Genomic DNA, 17006 nt, shown 5'->3' with positions numbered 1-17006 from the left:
AGGTGTTCAGATCGTCTACACTGAAACCTGAGGGAAGAATTCTGCTTTGGTAACAAAAACCAGTAGAATACATAGTGAATAGAATACATACTTAAGAGTCACTGCCCCTTCGGTATAGCAACAATACTAGGAAGAGCGAGTGTAAATCATTCTGAGCACCCATAGAAAATACGATGCGTGCTAGAAGATGTTATAAGTAGTAAAGAGCGAATCCAGTCAAGGTCCCACTTACAGTTTTGGGCACTTTCACATTTCTGGGCACTTAACATTGACATCTTTTTTACAACAGTGTTTTTGCATTTCAGTTGCCTACATGCAGTTCTCCCCCAGTCTGATACTGAGGGTATTTGTATATTAAGGTATCATGCTTGTCATAACTCTTATTCCTATATAAGGTATAGTCATCTCCAGGTTTAAAGGAGGAAAAAAAGAAACATTGAACTTGAAGTAGATCAGTGAAAGGCAGCCTGAACCAGCAGATGTGGGGTCCTATTTCTACCTCTGGTCTAGTCCTTTGTGTGACGCTGAGCAAACCATTTTATCTTTGTGAATCCACCTTTTCTCTTGCCCTTTGTCTGCTTGTCTATTTAAATGTAAGCCGAGAGGCAGGGATTTTCTGCTTAGGCATCAGTACAGTGCTAAGCACACTGGACCCTTGATCTCAGATGAAGTTTCTAAGAGTTACAACAATACAAGTGAAAAAAATGAATGCAAAGGTTAGTGAAATGTGTTACTGGACGTCAGCACTCTATTTAAACAGATCTGAATTGCTTCTCAAGCATCCTGCATAAAACAGTTCATTATAAAACTGTTGTGTTCAGGTGAACTTGGGTTCTCCTCATTTATTTTCACCACACAATCTTTAAACAGTATGTCTGAAAGATCATTAAAAGCCCACATATAGAAATAGGAGCATTAACTCCTGTGCAGATATTACTTGACCCTTACAGATTTCAAGACAGACCATTTTCTAAGGATTCCCTACTGGCTTACTTTGCTAGCCTGCCTTTTCTGTCAAAGGCACACTTCCACAAACTGCTCTCCCAGCAGTGATGCCAACTTACAGGTGCCAAACCTTCCCCCCATCCTTTTGGGGATGCTTTTCCCAGCAGGGGAAGCTGGTACTGCCAGGCATGAAATGTGCACGCACTGCAATGTTCCTTACAAACAGCAGAGCAAATAGTATTTAGTGCCTCTTTGCGGTTATACAAGACAAAGGGCAGGTTTTACAACGTTAACCTAGTCACACCAAAACCCTGGATTTTTACTCTTTCAGCCCAATTCTCATTTCAGCTATCCTATTCAGCTTTTACAGGGTAATAAAACCGTGTGTATGCAGTAGAGTGACAAGGTAGGAAGTCATCAAATTTTGCAGAGCATTTCAAGTGAATGCTGTTAAAACCTTTCACATCCCATAGCATTCTACACAAGTTACTATTTAGAGAATTACAATGGGCTTGAAAAACATTGGTAACATTTTGTATCCCTTAATCACAAAGGGCTCAAAACAAACAAAAAAGGAAATGGAGATAGAGCTTAGAGAAGAACTAAGCTTAAAATACTTATAATTACATATTTAACTAAAAATAGCACTTTGTGCATTAACATTTTCTGATTATGAAGATGAATCTGTCAGGCCCTTTTAGAACTGGAAACAAATGCATCCTCTCACACTAGTAATAAGGGAAATTACCTTTTAGAAAAAAGGGAACACAAGTGTTTGAAGTGCTGCCCAGAGACAAAATTGACAGTAGTACTGTGACACTAACTATAGGGAGCCCAGTCCCTGACAAGGTCAGAGAAAGGACATTCATCACAAAGTGTCCTTAATCTTCACCCCCTCGTCTGTCCCAGTCCATTCCTTAACCCCTCCCTCACCTTACAGTGGATGGCAAATCCAAATTACAAGTGGAAAGGGGAACAAGAAAACAAGTAGGTTTGATATGAAACTATGGAAAGTAGATTTAAAAATGGCAGCTGCACGATGTTGCTCACAAATTTAGAATCTTAAAAAAAAAAATACCTGGGACCTACAGTGGTGGCCACAAGATACGTGGTATGTTACATGGCTCTGCAATTCATCACCCAGAATCTTCTAGCCTCACTTTCTGGATTTGAAAGTAGAAAGTTATGTTCCTTGGGAATAAAACCTGGGCCTTCCTTGCTGCTACTCCACCAGCCTGGAACCAAATTCTGCCTGAAGAGAATAAGTGCAGCACTACTAGTGAAGGTTTGGTGGGCAGGGACAATTTAAGACACAAGGCACTTTAAATCATTCATTATTTAAGATAATGGAAAAGTTCTCAAGTGCCAAGTTGATGAAACATCTACCAATTAGCAAAATTAGTACTTGAAATAGAAGCAGCAGTGCACAATGAAGACCAGGAGTGTTTCAAATGGAAGGGAAAGGAATTGGCTAGAGGAGGGGGTCACCTACATGGAAATCTACTAAAACAACCACACTCTAGACACACCTATATTAGAATAAAAGTGTTTCCTACCTGTCCCCCCCTCCTGATTTAAGCTTTTTTCCTCCCTTGCAAAATGGTCTGATGCAGGTAAAATGCAAGCATCCCCATTACCTCAGCATATTAGGTTTGCTTCAATAAAGGATTAAAGTTAATTCCTATAGAAACAAACAAAATTGTGTTTCTTACAGACAATAAATATCAGATCAGTGCAAATCATACCAGATGCTTTTATCATCACGTATGACTATAATATATCATTCCTCTCTCATTTATGCTAAAGCAGTAACGAGCATTGCAAGTAACACCTTTCATCAGGTATTCACCTACACACCTGGAACACACGGAGTTCTAGAGGATAACCCATGAGAAAAAGGTGTAGCCTTCACTCAAACTTATCTAACACCATGTACTACAAATTCCTACAGTATTTGTGGAATACTGCAGGACCCTAGTGTAGCTACCATCATATTTCTAAATCCTATCAAATAAACATCAACCAGGGATGGGAAAAATACCTTGAATGGAAAGTAAATTAAGCCAAACTGATCATGCTTTTTGTCAATGGGCTTAAAGCCATTAATTTTTACAATAGTGCAATCATCAGTCAGTGGCAGAAATATTCTTTCCATTCTTATCCTCTGCGTGGGTATCTATGGCACTATGTGCTTCCCAAACACTCTTGTGGAGCACAGTCACTCCGGACTGGAAAAAAATAATCGAGAAACTGAAACATATTTTATGGCAAATCTCCACAGGGAATTAATTTCTAGGGAGGGAGGGAGGGAAGCAGTCTTCATATCTGGAGAAAACATGAGAAACAGCCTAACTCTGTGGCATGCGGTCAGCAGACTACAACTGAAAATACAGTATGCAATGCTTGTTCTAAACCTACATCTGATGTAAAATTATTCATGTAGGAAGTGAAAGTGAAAAGAATACCCCAAAGCTGAAAGTGTGTTTGGCACTCAAGTCATGATATCTGTGCTCTGCACCACTGCAATGGGAAAAAGATCACAGAGTTTGCTACAACTAATGCAAGACCAGACATTCTTAGCTGAACCCTTCCCTAACACAAGTCATTTGTCAGAACTATCTAGGATGAGAAAATCAGTGTGGCTAAAGTACAAGTCTCTGCATAAGCAGCAATGCATGAAAAGCTAGCTGGTCATGACAGTGATGTCACCCATCAGACAGTGACTGGCACAGAGACACACTCAGAACTAGTATACTGTTTGGCCTGGTTGATGTATATATACAAAAAAAAAAAGTTAGCTTTAGCAGGAAAAGCAGTATGAGACCGATAGGAACTACCTGCCACAGATGACACGAATGTGGTCTAATGGGAAGCTATTATACTTCTATCTCCACCTACACTAAGGTCCAAGATGGGAAGTTACTTCTACTATGGCAGAAACTGCATGGCAGTCAAGCATGCCAGTCCTGCTCCAATAAGCAAATGGAAGTAGTAAAAGGCTACCTTTCCATGGGATGCCTAATGGGAAGCATCACCGTACACATAGACTGTAGGGGCGAGGAGGGAGATAAGCATGTAGCTGCAGAAGTTCTACAGCAGAAGTGTGAAGGAAGTACCACAAACACACACACAGACCACTAGCTGCTCTCTATCCTGCCCAAACTCAGCATTGTGGGGGAGGACTGACCTGCACTTTTTTAAAGTCTGCTTTCTTAAGCTGGTTGGTATTACAGAGTAAGACTGCTCTAACTCTTAGGAGCAAGGAAATTGTATGCAAATGCTTGACTACAGGTCTCTGGCATCACGCAGAAGTAAAGAAGAGGTTCCCAGAGGATAACCCCATTCACCACATACAGAAAATGCTGTGCAAGAGGCCAGATATGTTCCTGCTCTCCATTCTATCCTCTACTTTATCACAACTATTCATTTATATATGAGGAACATACATACACAAGGAAGAGTTGAAGAATCCTTCAAATCAGCTAGAAAAGCAAAATTCCTTTTCAGAAATGAAGACATAATGTTCTAACAGAAATGCACAACACACGTATTATGGAATTGAAGCCTCTTCCAAACATACAGGTCTCCTTCTGACTACTTGACCAGAAAACTTTGCCTCAAAACCAGTGTGCACACCATGTGACCATTTCTGCAAGATTTTGACCCGAGTTGTAACACTCTCTGAGCCTGCTGGAAATCAAGAATTCTAAGAAAGCCATTTTTTCCTAGGTAGACAAAAAGCTGTGTAGATGTGTTGTTACCTGCTGCTTTTCCAGTTGCTTTTCCCCTGCCATGTTGGGATTCTGAAGCATGTTCTCAGTTCACAACCTCAGGGGCAATCCATTCTTATTGCACTGGGAATTTATTGTAATGTTTTCTATATTGACAGATGTGACAACTCAGACATGCTTGCTGCATCATTCCACATGTTCAATGCATGTCTGTACAGAAGAGGCAGGCATGGGCAAAGGCACAAAAGCTCACTCCTGCAGGCACATTTCAAAGATGTGTATCCTGGACCAAAACCAGCAGTTCCACATATCATTTTGGGCAAAGAAACCCCAGGCTTGGGTCTCATTTGGACAGGACACAGCAGAACTGCAAGAACGCAGGATTTATTACAGCAATCCCCCAAATAAACACAACTCCTCTGAAAGCACCTTTTTTTCCCCCACTAACCTGCTTGTATTGTGAACTTTCTGGAAACAAAGCCTCACTAAAATGCAGAAAGGCCAAAAGAGTAGGAGAGAACAAGTGGGCTGGTCCTTCAGTGTGCATGTCAAAATCCCCCAGCAAGGGGAGAATGAAGACTGTCACAGTGCAAAACCAGAAGATGAACTATTTCACTTACAGCTGCAAAGAAAGGCTTGGGCTTCAAATGGAAGTGCAAGCAAATAAACCAAACACTCCCTTCCCAGGTGGAGGACAGTTATACTTTGGAACAGTCAAGAAAAGACAGTCCTCAAGTCCCTAGCTGTTGCTACTCTAGTACCAGATGGCAAAGAGCTGCTGCCTGAATAATGAACAATCTTGACATTGGCCTATTTGACCTCCAGGACTAAAGGATGACTGACGAGCGAGTGAAGAGTTAACAATGAGTGACAATGACCATGCACACAAAGAGTGCAATTTAAGGGGGGAAAAAATAATTCCCCTCAGCAGGGAACAGGGGAGTTCCTAGACATCAGGGATGAGGATTAAACTTTAATACGAAATTCTGATTCCATTCTGTCCAAACAGTAACATCTGAAGGCTCCTCATTTCCCACTCCTTTTTGTGGCTCAGCCTTCAGCATTTGTCAACAGGGTTAGACAAAGCGATTTCCATGGGGTCTGCTGGGTATCATCCGTCAATGACAATTGTTCTGTGCATTTTCTATACCCGAAAGCATTCTGTACTGAACAGAGTAAGACTAGTCAGAGGTATGTGTTGCACTGGAGCTGGTCCTTAATCTTTCTAATCCACAGCACTGGCCAGTTCTCCATGCTTTAGAGAAAGGAGGAAAAGAAACCTTGTTGGTATAATGGTGCACCTAGGCAGTTGTGCAATGTGTAAGAAACATTAAGATCCCGCCCAGGGCTGCATAACCATACACTGAACATAACAATCCAAGCCACAAGACAGTGCTGTGGTTTTACCCTGGGAGGGGATTGGGGATCCTGTTCAGGTGAGGGGAGGGACAGTGAGATGAGAAAGCAAGAACTTACCTTCACTCCATCTGACTTCTTGTTCAGCAGGCTTTTGGCAGCTGTGGAGAGAAACAGGAAAAGTAGGTCAGATTTTGGTTTCAAGACTCTTCTCTCTCTCCCCACTTCCCTCAAAACTGCATGAGACTTCAGAAGGACAGTCATCCTGCTAATTCCTCTGTCTAACAGTGAAAGAGCTGGAAGACAGGCCAGGTCAGTCTTCAGATCCATCCAGGTAGCAGAGGGTGGCCCATCCAGTCTATTGCACACCTAATTAGACAGAAATGCTCCCACTCTCACAATCTCAGAAAGACTGAGTGTGAAATGAGACTTCAGAGCTCTTCAATTTCAATCTTCTACTCACACACTGTGACCCCTTCCAGAAGTGGCAGCACTTTAGAGGGGTGAAAAGCTACAGAAATCCGACACATCTCTGCAGCAGGATAAAGATTTTTCCCTTTAAGTACAGCCATTTACATAACAGACTTTGTTCATAAAGGGGGCACCGATAATGCAGAGGCCTTCTAATCACTTCCACAATCCACAGTTACCCAGGGGAACATCTGGGATAGCAGAAAGGAACAGACTGAAGAAGTGCAAAAGGCAATGCCTGACAGCTGTCAGAAAAAAAAGGGAGAGAGAACAGAGGTGGGAACTAGGCTGAATTTCTTCACTGAAAGATAAAGATGCTCTGCTGTGCTCAGCTGAACAATCGGCTCTAGCAAAGAAAGTGAGAGCATGATAAGCGCATACAGAGAAGCCACAACAAATGCCTGGCAGAAGGCACGCTTGGGACTGATGAGGGAGGTGCTCCATCTAGTATAGGAAAGTGATATGCTGACAATGACTGTCAACAGTGAGATGCCATCTACAACCCCAACAGATATAAAACATAGTTTGCCTATTCATGAAGACTGTACCCTATTGTTTCAACCCCTACCGTAAACAGCATGCTAGAGACCTGCTGGAGCAACACACTGACATGCCTCTCCTATGCAGCTGCTGAGAAGCATTTGGATCCAGGTACTTGACCTGAATTTTAGCTCCAGCAATGATGAGGCCTAGAGAAAGGGGAAGTCGTAAGACAGTTCCTATACCACTGTTGAAATACTCTACTCCCAAAGACAAGCTAACAAACTCATGTACACTGTTCGGTTTCTCTCTAGAACCACCAACATCAGGCAAGAGATGCCACAACAAAACGTGTATATAGTAGAGTTTGCATTTACATTTATAGTAGAGTTTGCATTCCAAGCAACTGTTCAAGTTTTCTGTCAAAAGCATTTCCCATCCCACCTTCCCTGCCATATGACCCTATAAATATGCATTAAATAGACAATGTTAACTGAGCCGGTGCAGATGACAACAGTTTCTCCTCACAATAAAGAGGTGGCACCATATATACACTTCTTATCATCTCTGAACCGGTTTTCCTAATTCTGCTCCCTAATGCAGACATAATCCTAGATCAGGAACTTAATTCCTGCCCTCAGAAACTACTGAAGGACATTGGAAGAATTACATGCAGAGGTCTTCTGCATGTGATGCGTCAAAACACGATGCTCCAATGTGCACACATTAAACTGGGTGGACCAAGCATCCCAGGCAACTCATCTGTCCTGCAACAGTTTCTTTGCTGAGTGCACATGTACTAGAACAGTGCAAGAGTGAATCTAACAGATGAGCTCCTGCCACCTTCAGGGCCCAATGAAGGAGACCAGCTTGATTCCATATGTATGTGAGAGGGAGAATGAGGTGATCATGGGGTCAAAAGGGGTCCAGCATTTATACCACACATACATCACAGCAGTTCACACAACTACTGTTGAAAACAATTGCTGCTGAAAACATACAAAAGTGCTATAACCTTACAATATCAAGAAAGAGTGGAGGATTCTGCAACTTAGCAAATATTACAAAGGGGATATTCCCAAAGTCAAAAAAACCCAACCAAACAAAAAAAAAACCATCAGAGAAGGGAAACAGCACCACTATATGTCCTGGGGATGACCCAGACACAAGCTGGGAATCAACATTTTTTGCACTTTTTGGAGTTTCCCTGAAAGTTCACATTTGCCTTTGCAGAAAGAATACACCTAAAAACACATTCTGTGGAGTTGCAACAAATTCAGCCAGGAGCCCCTTCATGTAGCCCAGCACCCTGCAGTGCTGACCCAGTGCTGACCCTGACACAGCCTCCCTGTCTAGCCCACTCCCCTGCTTGTACCTCTGCACTGCACTGTTCTCCCACAATCCTGTTAGCATCCCAGCACTGCAGAAAGAAATTCAGTTTGTGGTTTATTTAGTTCATGCACCATACGGTGGTTTGTAAGGACAATTGGGAGCCCACAAAATGCACTCACACACAAAGACGACTGCAGGGACCTCAAACAAAAGGAAGACAGATGCAGATTTACCCACAGGTCAACCTGCGCATGTTAAGACACAAAAATTAAAGACGATGCAAGAAGAATTTCTACAGCAAGCAATACACAAGACTTCCTGTAACAAGAAGCACTTTAAAAGACACACGGCATAACCAAACATTCAGCTTAGCAAAAGAGACAACAGGTATGGAAAAGTCCAAGGACATATGAAGGCAAATCCTTTACTGTTCAGGAAATGGTCTTGCATCCATGCTTTGCAGATTTCCAGGCAAGAGATACTAATATTTATTTTCACCATCCTTCCCACTTTCTTTACATTAAAGGGATTAAATCCTCCCTTCACAGTGGAGTTGCAAGTTCCTCTAGAATGAAGCAACACAAAGGCATAGATAGCTAATGCTGTAACTTAAAAGCACAGTTCTATTCCTGGTTTAACAAGACACCCTTCAGTTAATCTCTGATGAGAAACACAAAAGACCTCCCCCTCACACACTCTATATGCCCCTGCCCTCTTCCAACATATCTCAGTCTTGGCCTCCACAGAAAACAGCCAGGGTTCTGGACTGTGCTCCTGGCAGAAACACAAATCCCTAATGCTGAACTCACAGACAATAAACACTAGACACTCCGGATGTACCAGAGCCAAAGGCGGGTGGCAGAGAGGGGAATTTCCACAAGGGCCTAAAATACCGTCTCTAAATGAAGCCATAGAGCACTTCCCCGCTGCCAGCCCAGCTCCTCTTGTTCGAGCAAGAGCAGCCCTTTGCCCAGCTTGCCCTAGCTCCAGCTGTCAAATCTCAGCTACACTTCTCACCTCGGCTGAGCTGCCAGATAATATTTTGGGGGACGCAGGAAGAGAGGAAGCACAGGCGACTGACTAACTTGGGCAACAAGGCACCTATTTACTTTTATAAATGTTTAATCACCACAAGCAGTTGCCCTGGCTCAGCCTATCTGCATGAGCTGTAGAGATACTTGAATCAGAAACCTTTAGGAATCGATACTTACAGGCAGAGACAGGAGGAGGAGGGTGTTGAGAAGAGATCGCTGCTGCCAGCCTCCTGTTCAACAACCGTCCTACACACAAACCTACCAAACACACTGCAGAGCGAACCTGAGCTAGTCCCAGTGTGGCAGTAAGACCAGAGCCCACACTCCAGGTGCAGCACAGCTCCAAGTCAAGGCTGGACTGCTGCAGGAGGTCAGAAACAGACAGTAGGTATATGGGCTTCAGGGCAACCCTGAGGCCATCTCCCAGGCACCTGCAGACAAAGCCAGGCAGGGGGATTTGGGTGTTATTTTAAAGATTCAGTGGGCCTATACCTAAGTGCTTCCTAAGAAACTGCAGAGCTCATCTCATCATAATATTAAAAAAGCTAAAACAATAATAAGCACCAATATACATGTCAGAAACATAATGAGAGGAGGTTTTTTTTTCAGGAGGAGGGTATCTACAACAGAACTCTTTGAAGAGCAAAGCTAAAGTCCAAGAAAAAAAGAGAAAAGCAAAAGTCCAAGAACAGCCAGAAGTTCTTACTTCTAAACACAAACTTTTAAGCCATGAAAAATTCCGGGTTTGGCGGGACCCGATTATTAAAATAAAAACCATGTCATACCAACACAGAATTCCCAATGACCCAAGAGTTGCAACTTGTCATCCTCATTCTCAGTTCAAAGAAAGCCAAGCTAAGTAATTCTCAACTTGATGTCACTTCTGGAGCTCACCACATACCAACCAACAGCGAGTAAATAGCCATGAAGAATACTAAAAAGGCATCTCTGGCTACCATACAGAACTTAACATCCGTGAATCTAGTACAGCTTCAAGAATATCTACTTACTACTCTTTGCACAAGACAGTGCAAAGACTGATGCTGTTCCTTCCTCCTACAACTCCTCATGAGTAGAGCAGCTCCTGCCTCACCCCATGCCAACTTTCTGTCCATATACAAACATCAGCTCACATGTGGTAGCAGCACATGTTAGTTACATACTGCCTCAGAACTGACACAAAGGAAACATGCACTGTGTGTGGCATATAAGAGCTTCGTTTAAAAATTAACTCATTAGGAATAGAGGAAAGAGGTCTTGGAAACATAGAATTTGGAGGTCTGTCTTTGTTTGAAAAACAAAAAAAGTGATTAACCTAGGATACTAAAATTTTCTTCTTTAAGATAGGCCAAATAGTTATAAGATAGTGCTGCACAAACTGTCAAATCCATACCTATCTGATTCATGGGTAGGACCTGAGGAAAAGATTTCAGCTGAAAGATTTCAGTACTATACTAGCCCTTTTACTTACAAAGTGCTGCACTGCTGAGAAAAGGAAAGAAAAACCTGCATGACTTCTAAATATGCAAGACAGACAAAAGAAGGGATACAGGAAGGAAGTTTCAGCCCACTGCTGTATATTGCCATTCTAACTCATGCCTGCATGACAACATTTAAGTAAATGCATGTACTCCAACTAACTTTCACAGGCTTTTCCAGTACAGAGGGGGACAGCAGAAAGCAAGTAGAAGGAATAAACTGCTCCAGACTAAGTTGCCATTAAATCCTCCTACCAAGGAGTGCAGAGTATCCATGAATAAGTTGAAGAACATCTTTAAGAAAGTGTTACTACTGAAGACATTATTAAGCAACCATTTTCTTTAACTAAATATCATGAGAAAGCCATTCAAACCATGTTTCTCTAAACTGATCCTGCATTCACAGGAAGAACCCCTTCTCTGCCAGCTGGCGTCATCTCTGAATGAGAGGTTTAAAACCTTCACATACTGATAACTGCAGTTCCAGGACCAGGGACTTCCATCAGCAAAACCACCTTTTCAACTCTGCCATGACAGCTATTAAGGCAAAAGTTGCTCTTGAGCACAGTGATTTCCAAGAACAGAGCGGAGTTGTCGTCTTGTATTCTCTACCCTGGTCCAAGCATTTTGGTTTCTGTCTCAGCAATCTCTTTCCTCCTAGATTCTCCACTGGCTTGTTATTGGAACTTGTCACAACAGCAGTGGTCCCTGGCAATTGCACAGGGAGGGATGTTAAACACTAAATGAGAGATGAATATATAGACAATCAATCTGGATGGACTGTCTGGCAGAACTTACAACATCAGCTCTTTTGCTTGCTGAATTTTTTTTTTTTTTTTTAATCCCGCTTTTCTATTTGCCCCACCTGCACAACTACAACACTATACCAGAAATACACCTGAGCACTAGGCAAGCAGCAAGTTCTCCTTGGAAAGTGCAAGCTACATTTAACATTTCCCCTTCCTCTGTCAGCCTTCCTTGAGGGCTTCTATTCTTCAACAAGACTACAGTCATTCTGTTCAAGGAACTATAACGGGATAAAGAAAGGTTTACAGAAAGCCATTGGTCACTTCAAAACACTCTTTTAAACAAGCCGAGAGGGAAGGGTAGAACCAGGAGGAAAGGCATTACTCTCCCACTGGAGAGCAAAGGAGAAATCGTACGGAGCCAAGCAATTTCTTTCTATTTTTTTTTCTTCTTCCAGCCTCAGAAAACCAAAACATTCTCCATCAAGGATATTTACAGAAAGGAAAAAAAAAAAAAAAAAAAAAGCCTGCCTGATAGTCTGTGCTGACATTTCAGTTAAGGTTTTCAAACACCTTTCTACCAAGGCACAAATTTCACATCCTGAAAGACAGTCCCCCTATGCAGGTGTGTATACATACACACAAACAAGAGGAGAGCATTAACAGTTGCGACAGTCTGAACACCCATCCTAGACCTTTGAGACTGAATGCCCCAGTATGTGCCAAATTCAGGAGTTCATAAAACTGCAAGAGCACCTAATTTGTAGTATTACAAAACCTCCATTTCCTGCCAAACCAAGAAATGAAGAGGTGGAGGGCAAACACTACAAGAAAAGGCATTCACAGAGTTCTCATGAACTTCATGGAAAGGAAGATAAAAGTAAAGTGAATTATTATCATCATTTAAATCCACTACTCCTGATGATGCACTAGACTCTCAGACCATAGTGATAAATGCTTAAATGCAGCAATAAAACCCATGAGATTCTGGGAGGCAAAATGGAGGTTTACTTACCATCAATGAAGTACGTTAGTTCAGCAGGTCCACACTCTAGTAGTTGTGCATCATTCCCTGAAATCCCTAACTGTTTCTTAAGCAATTTAATACATACAGACAAACTACTCAAAACAACTTAATTTTTCATTAAATGTGATCTCATCTTCTGCTTGGGAAAAGTAGTTCCCACTGATGATCTCATATTCATTTATTCAAATCTCTTTGGAAACTTCTTGGTAAATTTTCCCCTTGTATTTTCATTCTTTGAATTCACACCATGAAGTTAGTATTTACATGAATCAGGTAGTGTAACTTCTGATCCTGAATGGGCACCTACACAACTAACGCAACACAGCAGAAGTTTCAAATATATTACTCGCACAATTCTAACTTTGCTTCAGTTAAATGATAGAACCTAAATTCCACTCTGAGTATAAATATATATTTTATTTATATATATATATACACACACACACATATACACACACATATATGTCTGTGTACATGTATGTCTGTGTGTTTGTGTATGTGTATATCTGTGTGTGTGTATATATATGTATGTATGTACAGACAGATACACACACACACACACACACACACCAGCAAAAATGCAGCCTCACAAGTACTTCTGGAATGCAAGTACAGCAGGACAGTGAAACACTTCAGTGCCACTTTACTATTCATACCATTTCTTCTTGCTCTTTAGTCAGCTCAAGAGCATCATGGTACAGGTTACACAAGACATTCATGCGCACATCCAGCCTTTCTTTAAGTAGTTAGAAAGCACTCTGGTCCCTGGATCTGCCTCCAGTCTCTCTCAACCTCACCTAACTAGTTAAACAACTAAAACTTCACATTTGGGAAAGTCAATAAGGATCTGTAGAGATATGTGATGAATTCCAGCTACTGTCACAAACTGCTGTAACACCTCCCTCACAAAGTTGTCTTGAGCAAGCAGTAACAATTTCCAAGAAAATAGCTCAGCATCAGTTAAAAACAGAGGTTCAGGCATACGGCTCAGTTACTATTAACGTCTGCTTTAGGATCTATTTTGAATACTGGGTAGTACACAGGACTTGTGCTGTCCCACTTCAGAGAACTGAACTTTACAGAGGATGGAAGTTTGTGCAGTGACGACTTCTCTCTAAATTAACGGTTTCAATCCAGAGTTAGGAAAATAGTGCTAAGAATTTCCTATAGTCCACTTGTAAGTCTTGCATAAAAATTAACTTAAGAAGAAAAGCCACTTCTCAGCACTTTGTGAAGACTGCTGTTTCGGAGATAGATGAAAATCAAATTCCTCCAACTTTGCACTCAGTTTGTAGCAAGCTTACTTACAGGGTTTTATCTATAGAAATGAGTCCAGGCTCCCCCAAACACTACAAAACTACGAGGATTTTGAGAAAACTTTGCTGACCTTCTCCTAGTAAGGAATCTACATTTACTTCTCAGAAGGGGATTCAAGAGTTTCTTGTATATGATCTAATCAACAGATTTACTTCATAGTACTTCTCGATTCTGCAAGCGAAAAGATAGATCAAATCAGCACTTGCTTGGATCCTTTGAACATCAAGAGCCATATATGAGCATCTAAAGCATTATGTGTGTACCCTGTTACAACTTCAAAGACCCCATATCATGGTTTAGATTGTAATGTTCTCTCCCCCAGCTGAATAAATAGCTACCAGAGTGAACAGGATCTACAGACTCCTTATTAGGACTAGGTCTCAAAAATTTCCTAACTTACACTGAAGGAAGTACAACTGTGCCCACTTTTAATAAATAGCCTACAGCTGACCTAAGAGGCAGTCTTTTTAAAAGAACCACAAATAGCCAATATTAAATTGTCAAATATATTATAACTGTGGAAAGGAGCAAAATCACATTTCTTTATCTTTAGGAACTGATCTGGGACAAAAGGAACCGAGGAAGCAACAGGAAGATTACTCACAAAAGAATAGAAACATTTTTGGTAAAAATATTTTTTTTTTTGATGGAAGAAAGATTACTGCTGCAGACCCAGTGCTTCATACACTTTGAACATACAATTTGTCACAAGCTAAAACAACACTGCCAAATGAAGCAACTTCACATTACAAAATGTTTGACAGGAGATAGTACTGACAACAGGATAAAGAGGGCTTCTCATATTTCCTGCAGATAGTACTATCACACCTAATTAATTGATACCAGGGTCACATGAGCTTTCATTTTCCTCTAGGTTCAACACATCTGTGAAGAAACTTTTAGAAGATCTTGTCCCCAGACAGGAAAAAACTTCTCTTCTAATAAGTCTAGGTTTCTGCCTACCAAAAATGGGGCTTTTAGAAGCCCACAAAATAGGGTCAACCCAATTAGAGAAATCAAAGACCCTTAAGGTCTTTAGGGGAAGAAACAAGTGCTATTTCAGGACATTTCAAGTGATATTATATGACCTGTCACAATAGGAGAAGTCTGAGCTCTATGCAGATTTCCCAGACGGGCTTCCTACCTTTTTACTGTGAGTTACAGTGCCCTTATTCTTCAGTTCCAGCAGGTTTATATATTTGTTTAAACTGCAGCAATTAAAAAAAACCAAGCAAATTTAAGAACAGTAATGATAATAAGAACAAGCTCATGTTACACATAGTTCCCCCAAAGAAAACAAGCATAGCTGATCTCTCCCCTTTCAAATGGCATGAAAATATTAGGAACAGCCACTATCCACAGAGGCTATCAATGCCTTGCATCTAAATTCACAGCAGTTCTTTCTGGACAATTTTTCAGAGCATCTCATTACCTGGAATCACAGTTTATATTTAAAGCAGGATTCAGCAATACTGAGAACTCTGCACTCTGTATAGGTCACCTAGGATTTCCTTTCCTTCAGCTGTTAACTGAACTGCATCCAGCAGCTTCAGCCCTTGAGATACAGAAGAATGAGCAAAGCAAGGGAATAAATGGATGCATAGGTCACACACCATTAAGAACTCTTCTCTCAGGCATTTCATGTACTCAAAATCTGGGCCACAAGAGATTTTCTTACCCAAGCACTTCTGCAGCTTCATTAGAAGTGACAACATTTGTAGACTAAAAATGAATCTAAACCTGCTGTTTAAAAATATAAGAAAATACCAACTATTTCAGAATCATCAATTAAGTGAAATAAAAACTGGCTTTGTGAAGAGATCAAAGACTCTTCACGCCAGCAGAGAGCAGAAAGCCCAAGAGAATATTAAAAGCTTTCTACAGTTCTGCTGAAGCCCTGCACATGTGCTATAGCTCTTCAAACAGTTAAATTATTTCAGAATCATTCTCAGAAAACACTGTATAATTTTCAACATACAGCATATGTCACAGGGCAATCCTGGGACAACAGAATGGAGAAAATGATTCTGTCCCTTTAAAGCCAAACTATCAGAAATGCAGTAAAGAAAAATTGCTACAGCCACACTTACTTTTTGCATAGTCCTAACATATTGGCACAGGTTCACTTTAAAGCAAGAATCAATTCTGTAGGTGTTGGGGGCTGTCCCTTAATTGTTCCTTGATTTCAAATTCTTTAATTTTATTTAAAGAACACCATTGATATTACCTGAATCCATACAGGAGATTAAAAATCCTGTCTTGATTTCACAAAAGAATGTATGCATGAATGTGCATTTGAATGCTAGGATGATCATTTCACTGAGGTTTTCATTCCAGTTAGAAGTTTATTGTATCACCACAGAGAAGATAAGTACTAGTGTTCATTGTTAGTGTATGGCCAGATGAAATTAATACACTTCCTTTTCATTCATCATCACTTACAGTCCATACAGCGCACTTTCACTTGAAAGTAGCTGTAGTCAGGTGCAAGAAAAATCTGATGTATGGATTCAGTGATTGTTCTACCAGTGCATTTTAAAAGAGAAAAAAAAAATGGCAAAGAGGGCAAAGAAAGCAAATAAACCAACAGCACTTGCAGTAGAGGCTTTCCACCCAAATGGCAAGGAACATAGATGAGAGTGCATCACATCAGTGTGCTGAGCCAAGACAATCATCTTCCAAAAAGCACTGATTTGCATGTTTAGACTGTGTTTTCAGTAAGTGCGCTACGTAATGCAGTTGGGTGGGAGCCAGACTATCATTTGTCAAGCCTGAAAGGATGAAAAACACTTCTGAGATGCCAGGCAGGAAAACCCTAATAGCTAGATGCTTCAGATCCTTTTTTTTTTGTTGAGTCAAAGTAATACAATACCCTAATAGCTCCTGCCCCCATTCTCACCAATATTATTACTTGCCCTGTGCCCCTGCCTCAAGTCTAAAGGAATTACTGCTATTGAGTAAGAGTTCCTGACTCTTGGGTTTTAGAAGGGAAAACTAACAAATGTCAACTAGAATCTCCCAAACATAAACTGACAATAAAAAATCATCAGGGGATTGTGGCAGCAGACTTTACTCCTACCTTGTACCAG

General features: G+C 41.1%; 1 protein-coding gene across 11 annotated transcripts in view; it reads right to left on the bottom strand.

Moving 5' to 3' along the window:
- Window positions 1-17006, bottom strand: part of CAMK2G (calcium/calmodulin dependent protein kinase II gamma) — a 123558-nt gene that overhangs the window by 23076 nt on the left and 83476 nt on the right. For all 11 annotated transcript variants that reach the window (XR_010884717.1, XR_010884718.1, XM_067299904.1 and 8 more), the window contains exon 13: window positions 6153-6193. Coding sequence is in view for 9 of the 11 variants with exons in the window: in XM_067299904.1 (XP_067156005.1) it covers window positions 6153-6193 (41 nt within the window). In the remaining 2 variants the exon portion in view is untranslated. The remainder of the gene's footprint in view (window positions 1-6152; window positions 6194-17006) is intronic.

The sequence above is a fragment of the Apteryx mantelli genome, chromosome 7 (genome assembly GCF_036417845.1).
Source record: "Apteryx mantelli isolate bAptMan1 chromosome 7, bAptMan1.hap1, whole genome shotgun sequence".
Lineage (NCBI taxonomy): Eukaryota > Metazoa > Chordata > Aves > Apterygiformes > Apterygidae > Apteryx > Apteryx mantelli.
This window is presented reverse-complemented; position numbering and strand designations above follow the sequence as displayed.